Source organism: Punctularia strigosozonata, assembly GCF_000264995.1.
Source record: "Punctularia strigosozonata HHB-11173 SS5 unplaced genomic scaffold PUNSTscaffold_12, whole genome shotgun sequence".
In the NCBI taxonomy this organism is placed as follows: domain Eukaryota; kingdom Fungi; phylum Basidiomycota; class Agaricomycetes; order Corticiales; family Punctulariaceae; genus Punctularia; species Punctularia strigosozonata.
Genome location: NW_006767444.1, coordinates 214,707 through 224,081, shown reverse-complemented (window position 1 = coordinate 224,081; position 9,375 = coordinate 214,707). Strand labels below are relative to the sequence as shown.

Here is a 9,375-nt window from a genome sequence, read left to right as displayed (position 1 = left end):
AGGTCCGCTCTCCAGGGTAAAGTCTCGTCTGCTTCCCACGAGGAGCACTGCTGTATCGTCACGAACTTTGAGCGATGAAGGACGAGGGCCAGCTTCAGGGCGGAAAATGGCTCGCTGAGGTTGAAAGTACGTGCAGGAAGGACACTGACGATCGGCTGTGTGTCGTGAGAAGTACTGCCAAACGCTACTGCAATCGATCTCACCAGATCACTGCCTTCTTCGGCGGTTTCTTCGAGCCAGGCGATATGTGCGTGTACAGTCGGACTGGTCTTATCATAAGAGAGTCCGATCAGCGGCCCCGGAGCGCCAACGGCACGGCGATGGTATAGAGCACTGGTCAGCAGCGGGTGGATAGTGCACGCGTTCGCCACACAGACGTCAGTAGGGCCCTGCGGAACTGGACTCCTTGAATACAGAAGTTGTTGGGCGTATCCGTATTGGGTGACCCCGCTCATGTCGTCCCGGTCCTCAGACCCCTGTGTTGAAGCCAGTATCAGTCTCTCCGATTCTTCGCTCCAGGAAGTGCACTCGCCATGCTAACGCCGTCCACAAACGAACCCGACGCCATTTCAGGAGTTTGTGAGTCATGAGCAGGCAACATTGAGTTGAGCTCGATTTGGGTTACGTCGTTTATACGTCGGACAACCAATTCCGCTCTCAAGCGAAGAGCCGTGGCGGCTTGCTCATCTGTTCCCGTAGGTGACTTGGACACCGCAAACATGACAGAGTCGCTGATGTTGGATGGAAAATTCAGCTTTCCTCGACCATTTGTACATGGAGCCCTACTCACCAGTGCTCGTGGGTTTCGTAGGGAAAGCATTTGCGTAGGATGATGGAAAGCATCACAAGCACTTCCGGTAATACAATCCTCTGGTCGTCGTCGTTCTTTCGGTACCCGCGAACGGCCATAGACTGTCGCAAGATCAGCGCAAACATGCTTCGTAACAGTTCATGTTCTTCGGAACTAAAACACTCTTCCTGGGCAAACATGCTGCCGTCGGCGTAACGTATATGGTTCGTATAGTAATCGCGTGTTTGCTCGCAGAAATTGGAACCATCCTGATGGACCTATCATGATGCGCGCAAGCAGGGTATGCTACACTGGCACGTACCTGCATCTGCACCCATGTAGGCAGGCGCACCGATTCTAGCACATCTACAATGTGACGAACAGACAATGGAAGGGGGTCCATAGCGCTTGATCAAGACAGCGTGAGCTCGCATATCAAGGAGTACGGAAATAACTACGGACTGAAAGTAAAACGGAGGCACACGGTCGAAGACAACCACCGCAATACATCGCGATCGCGCGACACAGGCGACGTAACGCAAATGAATCTCCGACGATCTCCGCCTCGAACACATGCATTACTTAGTCTGAATTTGTTTGGATCTATGTGTTACTCCGGTGATCGCCTCCGCTAACTCATCCACACAGGCCATCTCAGGGGGAAGATCATGCCCCAGGGGCACTCCGAGGTAAGCCTTCTCCGCCTTCAAGCAGTCGACAAATTGCCAGTCGTGGGACTTGCCATCTGTAAGCGAGAACCGCACGTCGATGGAGGCTTCGCGCATAGCATCGGCCAGTTGCTCGATGTGCCCCTCCGAGACCTCGTTCGTGCCAGCACTCACCCACACCTTCTTGGGGAGTATCTGCGCCCAGTCGCGACCGCCCGGGACCGGGTAGACGACGAACTGCACATACGGGAGCGCGAGGTCTGTATTGCCGTACTCGGACGCGTCGAGGAATATGCCGCTGTACTGAGTAACGATGGACTTCGAGAGCATATCGAGCCCGTCATTCGTCTGGTAGGTCGAACAGGAGGTATCGGCCGTGACGAAGGGGCTCATCAGGAACACCCCTTGTCCCGGTTTGGGCAGACCTTCCGACGGGTTTGGGGAGAGCCATTGGGTTGGACGATGAAGGTGGGTGAGGAAGCTGAGACATAAATGGCCGCCGGCCGAGTCGCCTACGAAGGCGATTTTGTCGTAATCTACGTCCATCTCCTCGTGTAGGTACTTGTACATCGCGGCCATTTGACCGACCTGGGTTGGAAACCCCGCTTCGGGGGCGAGGGAGTAGTCGAGGGCGAAGACACTGACGGTAAGACCACGTTTCATGATGGCCTCCACGATGGCGAGGATGAAGGCGGTGTAAGTCCCTGGCTGCCAAACCGCGTACCCTCCGCCGTGAACGTAGCAGATAACCAGGTCTGAGGAGGAGGGAGGCTTCGGATCGGTGAAGGAATGACGAAACATCCAGTAGCCCGCGAAATCGGGCTTGCGAACGTGTTCGTACAAGTTGGATTTGACGGCGTCAAAGCGGGGTGAGTTCAGGACGCGCTTTGCGACCGCGTCACCGGCGAATGCGACACGAAAGATCGAGAGCGGATACATCTTGAAGCCACTGCAAGGGAAAATGTGAGGGGACGTCCGTGAAGCACGATATGGCGAATATCATTTGCGCACAATCGAAACCTGGCCCAATATAGCTCTTCTTTCAGCGTGATTCGTCCGCGCCCCTTCCTGCGGATACAGACCGCAAGAGCAACGAAGGGCCATAGACATTCGGCGGCGATGGCTTGCATTTTTTTGACGAAACTCACATGGTGATAGTTTGGATTGGGATCCATTTCCTATCGTGCGGCTCGATCGCTGAAGACGTGGGGATCCGCCTTGTATACCGGCGCCTTATATACCACGAGAAGCCAAGGAACTTCTGCCCATATGCATACATGCATCCTAAATGAATGGGGTCACACCAAGGGCAAACCTTTTTAGTGTTGAATGCAAACAGTTGTGATAAGGCTTGAATTGGCCAGCGGTGTACAGTCGCCCGTGCCAGGAATACGCGCGGACACGCTTCGAAAGCAAATCAAGGATCCTCCTGGTTGCTAATCTCGGAAGTGATGAGCCCCCCGAGTGTAGAGAGAGCGTCAATGATAGTGCTGTCATGGCATGAGATGCTGGTAAGGGAACGATCATGTGAACAGTGAGCCAATGTGGTTGGCGAGCACGAACGGCCTTGAGGCTGATCGATGTGAGAATTTATGGAGATACACAGATCGGTTCTCAGCGGCCATGAGTTCCGTATGTTCCACTTAAGCAAGGCGACCCATGGACGTGGTAGAGTGCCTCGGAACTTGGACAGCGAGGCGACGCAACGCAATTGAATCTCCGACAATCTCCGCCTCGAACACCGGGCCGTCGATAAATTTCGCCTTGCTCAACTCTGCGCTCAGGCCGTCATGTCGCGGCTCATTGTCAAGAACATCCCTTCTTATGTTACCCCCGACCGCCTCCGCGAGTACTTTCAGCAGAAGGGCGCACCCTCCGGGACGATCACCGATGCCAAAGTCGCACAGAAATCCGACGGCACGTCCCGAAGGTTCGGCTTCATAGGCTTCAAGACGGACGCGGAGGCGGCAGCTGCGAGGGACTGGTTCGATAGGACGTTCTTGGACTCCAGCAGGATCGCTGTTCAGATCGTTCAGGTGCGTCGCTCCGGCCTGGTCGCCTCTCCTCCCTTAAATAAGATTGGTGATTCTACGTTCAGGGCGCTAAAGATGCTCCTGCGCCGCGGCCGAGCAAACGTCCTCGGCTAGGGCCTTCGCCGGCGGAGCGAGATACACCGCAAGCGTCGTCATCTACGCATGTGAAGGAGAAGGAGCAGGCTATGAAGACCAAGAACAAGAAGGACCAACAGCTTGAGGAGTTCATGGAGACAATGAAGCCTCGAAAGAAGGGCAGGACATGGGCCAACGAGGAACCCTCTCCGTCGGCACAACCCGACGCTCTGCGTCATCCGGACAAGAAATCTCGGTCGACATCCAAGAACCCCGAGGGCGCATCGCCGGACAGGAATGTTGATCCTACAGGAGCGGACGATGGTGACCAGGAGAATGTCGGCATGTCGGATATGGATTGGCTGAAGAAACACATGTCGAAGCGCGTGGAGGAAGTTGAGGCTGAAAAGGCGTTCGAGCAGTCTGATGAAGAGGATTCCATGGATACTCAGGTGATTCTTGGCTTTTCAGTGACCGCCTCACGATACTTACAATGGTTGCGTCCAGGATAGGAACAAGGAAGCAGATCAAGCTCCCCTCGAGCCCGAAGACCCGACGCGGCGAACTATCCTCGAGACGTCTCGGTTATTTCTGCGCAACCTTGCCTTCACATGCACGGAAGCCGATTTGGAAGAGCACTTCAGACGGTTCGGTGCTATCTCTCAGGTACGCTACGCTCTTCCCTTTATGTCGTGCTTCGGACCAAGTTTCGTACTACCGTCCACCTTGGAGATGATAAACTAGTATAGGGACATCAGACTCTTCGGAGCATGTTGATCCTCAGGGAAATCCGATAGTAGAATATCTATCTGAATCTCTGTTCTCTTTGTCTCGACTCATCGAGCGCGCGCTGACGACGTTCCTGTTTCTTGACATGCTCTCACTCGCCTCTCGTGATATCTAGGTGAGCATATCATACTCTCCCTACCCCCGCTTTCCATGATGTTACACACATAAAAAGTAGATTAGGACAGCAGACTCTTCGGAGATTGTTGACAACCTTGGATATTTCTGATCTCTTACCTTTTGACTTTGCGAAAAGGCTGCTTGGCTAAATCGCATTCTCCGTCAGGTGCACATCCCACTCGACCATGCGACAAAGCAATCCAAGGGTCTCGCTTACATCAAGTTCGCCAAAGCTCAGGACGCTGTCGATGCTTACGACGCGCTCGATAAGACGTCCTTCCAGGGCCGGCTTCTGCATATCCTTCCCGCCGTGGAGCGCAAGCCCCCGCCGGAGGTCCAGGATGCAGATGGGAAGAAGAAGACGGTGAAACAGGAGAAAGCCGCGCAGCGCAAGGCGATGGCTGGCAAAGGCTTTAACTGGAGCATGCTATACATGAACGTGAGCGGCAAGCTACTTTGCGTCGACATTCGGCTGACATCACGCTCAGAGCGATGCGGTCGTCTCCTCGATCGCGGACCGAATGAACGTCTCCAAAGCAGACATCCTCAACCCGGAGTCCGATAACGCCGCCGTCAAGATGGCTCTCGCCGAGACGCATGTCATCTCGGAGACCAAAGCCTACCTGGAATCGCAGGGCGTCGACTTAGCATCCTTCGCCCAGCCAGCTCGATCCGACACGATCATCCTCGTCAAGAATATCCCTTATGGCACATCAGCGGATGACATAAGGGCGCTGTTTGAGCCACACGGTGATCTCACGAGGGTTCTGGTACCGCCCGCGGGAACGATGGCGGTAGTGGAGTTCGCGCAGCCAGACGAGACGCGGAAGGCCTTCAAAGCGGTGGCGTACAGGAGGATGGGCAACTCGATCATTTACCTCGAGCGAGGCCCGGAAGGGATGTTCACGGGCAAGGTGCCATCCGAGGAGGAGGCAAATGGCGCCCTGGCGAAGGAGCCGGTTCGCATAGAGGAGCCGGAGGAAGACGCTGCCGGGGAGGAGCTCTCGCTTGCGGCCGGAACAACGCTCTTCGTCAAGAACCTCGCGTTCTCTACGACGTCGGAACGGCTTACCCAGCTCTTGCGCCACTTGCCTTCGTTCGCTTTCGCGCGTGTGCAGACAAAGCCGGATCCGAAGAATCCCAACGGGCGCTTGAGCATGGGTTATGGCTTCGTCGGTTTCAAAGATAAGGAAAGCGCAAAGAAGGGTATGAAGAGTCTCCAGGGAACGGTAGTGGATGGGCACGCGCTAAGCGTAAAGTGGGCGGGACGTGGTCAGGACGAGAAGGAGGGCAAGGAAGGGGAGGGCAAAGCGAAGGCAAGGACGACGAAGATGATTGTGAAGAACGTGCCGTTCGAGGCGACGAAGAAAGATATCCGAGAATTATTCGGGTCAGTCATCGTCCTTCCCGGTCGGTTGAGCATATCGCTGATGTTTGACGTGTCGCAGCGCCCACGGGCAACTCAAGTCTGTGCGACTACCCAAGAAGTTCGACCACCGGTCTCGTGGGTTCGCGTTCCTAGATTTCGTGTCCAGGCACGAAGCAGAGAACGCGTACGAGGCGCTCAAGCATACACATTTGCTTGGACGGCACTTGGTGCTCGAGTGGGCGAGCGAGGAGGATGTCGATGTCGAGGCACTGAGGAAGAAGGCTGGTGTTGGTTACGGAAGTGGCAAGGAGCTGCCTGGACGGAAAAGGAAGCTCAATCTGGGCGGGGACGCAGATGGGGACGAGATGGAGGAGTGATGTGTGGTTATTATCCGCGTTGTGCGCTCTGTATTTAATCATGTTGAAGCATGTATTGTTATCCCTTATATGGATCATTCCTCTCCTTCCCATCGAGATCCAGACGTGACCTCCGGTTGGCTCGAGGTGGGACGAACAATGAACTTGACCCCCCGCTGAGGCCGAGTAACGTATGGGCCCAGTTCAGAGTTTACACAGTCAAAACGCACCGATTCTGTCATCAACACTTCAGCATGCGGAACGTTGACGCACAGTCCAAGGCGGGAATTACCTATTAGGGAACCCCGTCTTTGCCAAGCGCGCCAGGTACACAAAATGATATTACACAGCAGTTTAGCGCCCGGCTGCCAAAAGCCATGAGCTGATGAAAGACCTTGACATTGCTGCGTTGTGAACCTCTTCCTGCCCGTCTCCTCGTCTACGGAGTTGTAGCCGGCTCACGAGCATGTCCGGTGCATACGACAAAAGTTTGCTAGACGCCGCGCCGGAGATTTCCCGCGCGCAACGCCAGGTGCGCACCTTTCCTGGAGGGCTTGCTCTCAGCGCGAATGTAGTAGTGACCATGACTGCAGGAAGGTTACGATGTTGATCTGCTAGGTAAGGGCGCGGCGCCAGCGCCGTCGCCAGCGCAGCCGCAAGTAACCTATGCGCCGAAGGAGACATACCCTCCGTATGCGGGAGGGCCAACCTACGCGTCTCGTCGAGTGCCCTTCTGGCGGACAAGGAACGGGATAATTGCCTTGGGTGAGTCCGTCAAGGAATCACGGTAGCATTACGATTATTGACGATGCTCCAGCCGTTCTCGGTGTGGTTGTAGTTGCGGCGGTCGTAGGTGGTGCAGTAGGCGGTACCGTACACCACCACCACCACGACGCCAGCAATCCTCTCAACAACACCTTCTCGAGCTCTTCTTCGTCTGCAAGCCTTGTGGCCAGCACCATCATCTCGTCCTTTGAATCGACCATCACGACCGAGGTCGTCACGAGCGCCACTGACGGGCAAGGGCAGCCTGTCGCTACCACAGAGACAACCACCTTCGTCACGTCCGCTACGACGACCGTCATTACAAGTGTTCCGGTCTTCTCGACGGATTCTATATCTGACTCAACGTCGAGCACGAGTACTCGGTCAGGGGGCATCCAGTGAATGACACATCATCATAGCCTCACTCGCGCTTCACGCCGATGTAATATTTGTACGAGGGCGTATGCCTCCTGCCTCCACATAATGCGGTGCTTGACACGTTTCGGCCGCGACGGCGCAGAACAAACGGCGGTCTTATATTCCACGGGACACGAGATAAAACTAATGGCAGGGCAGGGATATAACAGAAGTACAGCCAGGAGCGATTGATTAATGAGAAGGGTATCTTCCGTAAACACGACGTTCATCAGCAAAGAGGGACGGGATACAAGTCCGCGATACTTGAGCCATAATGAGTGGATAAAATTCAACATTCTTCGATTCGTAACCTCAGTGCTACGGCATAGCGTCAGATGATAAGCACCTGGACGGGAGTCGAGAAGGCGTACTGTACATCCGCGATCGGGTCTACTCCTAAGAGGAGGTCTTGTCGTCATGAGCGGGCTCAGGAGCAGTTGCGTCTATCCATGATCAATAAGCGAGAGGGCCCACAAGTAATCATCGTTACACACCAGCAGGTGGGATAGGCTCTGCGGAAGGCACAGGCGATTCATCCGCGGGCATGGGAACGATGGTAGGCTCAGTGACCTCTTGCGCTGTATGCGGACCTGGAGCATCCGCAGCCAGCTCGCTGGGTGATGCCGCTGCAACCACTTCATCCGACGCCTCAGCTGGTTCCGACTCCGATTGCGCGACTTCTGCCTTGGTCGGTACCTCGCTCATGTCGAGAGCTTGCTGAGGACCTAAGGTCTCCCCCGAGTCAACAACGCTGGCAGGTGCCGGAGGGAGCTCCTCTCCAATTCCGCCTTCTTCTGCCGCCGGCGCTTCGAGTTCAACTGCATCGGTAGGGACGGCTGCCGAATCTACAACTTCGCTTGCTGAAGGTTCTTCAGCTTCCACAGTGTCCTCAGACTCCGCCGCGCGATGGACAGCTTCGGTCGCAATTTCAGGCTGGTCGTGTTGAGGTTCCAGCGCTGGGCCGGAGTCGGAAATTTGCGTTGCAGATGTCGGCTCTAATGTAACAATATATTAACCTGTCGTTCGTTGGTACCAGAACCGACTTACCATCGACAGGCACATTGTCTGCGGGGTCGTCCGATAGCACTGGCGCGGCTTCCACAATCGCAGGAGCTTCTGCGCCAGGAGCTTCAAGGGCCGGTGCGTCCGCCTCCGCATCTGCCTCGGTCGCCACGGCGACTGCAGGCTCACCACCACTTTCTTCAACGATAGCAGTCGGCTCCTGCTCCGAATCCGACTTAGCTGGCACAGGTTCTGCTTCCGGAGGGGGGACAGTGTCATCGGCGGAAAGCGCAGACTCCTCAACAAGCGCCGCTTCCTCGGCGCCCGCCTCCACACTCGTAGGCACTTGCGCGGGTACGGTCAAATCCTCTGTTGCAGCCGGTTGCTGAATAACTTCAGGTTCTGTAGCGGCAGCCCCGGCGTGATGATCTGTCGTCTGCGGCTCGACGACGACGGCTTCTTCCTCGACCGGAACCTCTTCCGGGGCAGGTTCCTCTTCGGGTACAGGCTCTTCCGAGGAAACATTAACTGGCTCCGCAACGGTGGCTGGTTCAGTCTTGATGGTGGGCTCGGCATCCTCGACCTGGGTCACGGTAGGCGCATGTTCAGGTTCAGGTTTGAGTTCAGCCTCATTGACTGGTTCAGTGTTGATGGTATCGGTGACTTCGGTAGCAGGAGTACTCTCCACCTCGGCGACGACAGCAACTTCTTCTGGAGCAGCTACGGCCTCTTCTGCGGGAAGAACAGTGGAGCCCTCTGTGGCAACTGGAGAATTGACAGTCGGCACAGGCACGTTGATATCGGCCTCTGCAACAGGGGGATCTGGTTCGCTAGCTGGTTCACCTTCAGCAACCGATTCAGTGTCGATGATCGGCTGGATGGCGTTTGGTTCATCAGGCACAACAGCGGGCTGGTCGGTGAGGACTGCCACAGGTTCCTCAGCGGGGGCTGGGAGAGCCTCCTCGACCTCGACGAGGGTAGGATCAGGATCCGC

General features: G+C 55.7%; 3 protein-coding genes across 3 annotated transcripts; 2 read left to right on the top strand and 1 right to left on the bottom strand.

Moving 5' to 3' along the window:
• Positions 1 to 1,455: 1,455 nt before the first annotated feature.
• Positions 1,456 to 2,811, bottom strand: PUNSTDRAFT_91268 (alpha/beta-hydrolase; the record flags this gene model as incomplete). The annotated part of the gene is made up of 2 exons (XM_007386819.1): positions 2,470 to 2,811; positions 1,456 to 2,407 (listed from the first exon to the last, which is right to left on the bottom strand). Coding segments are annotated over exons 1-2 (1,116 nt in total), but the record flags the coding sequence as incomplete, so codon positions are not given.
• A 430-nt stretch (positions 2,812 to 3,241) lies between these two features.
• Positions 3,242 to 6,218, top strand: PUNSTDRAFT_122170 (RNA-binding domain-containing protein; the record flags this gene model as incomplete). The annotated part of the gene is made up of 6 exons (XM_007386818.1): positions 3,242 to 3,494; positions 3,557 to 4,018; positions 4,074 to 4,232; positions 4,639 to 4,911; positions 4,961 to 5,862; positions 5,921 to 6,218. The coding sequence occupies exons 1-6, from the start codon at positions 3,249 to 3,251 to the stop codon at positions 6,216 to 6,218; spliced, it is 2,340 nt and encodes a 779-aa protein (XP_007386880.1). The 5' UTR covers positions 3,242 to 3,248.
• A 445-nt stretch (positions 6,219 to 6,663) lies between these two features.
• Positions 6,664 to 7,364, top strand: PUNSTDRAFT_137183 (uncharacterized protein; the record flags this gene model as incomplete). Its single annotated transcript, XM_007386817.1, has 3 exons — positions 6,664 to 6,729; positions 6,791 to 6,962; positions 7,015 to 7,364. 3 exons carry the CDS (start codon positions 6,664 to 6,666, stop codon positions 7,362 to 7,364), a joined length of 588 nt encoding a protein of 195 aa, XP_007386879.1.
• Positions 7,365 to 9,375: the final 2,011 nt, after the last annotated feature.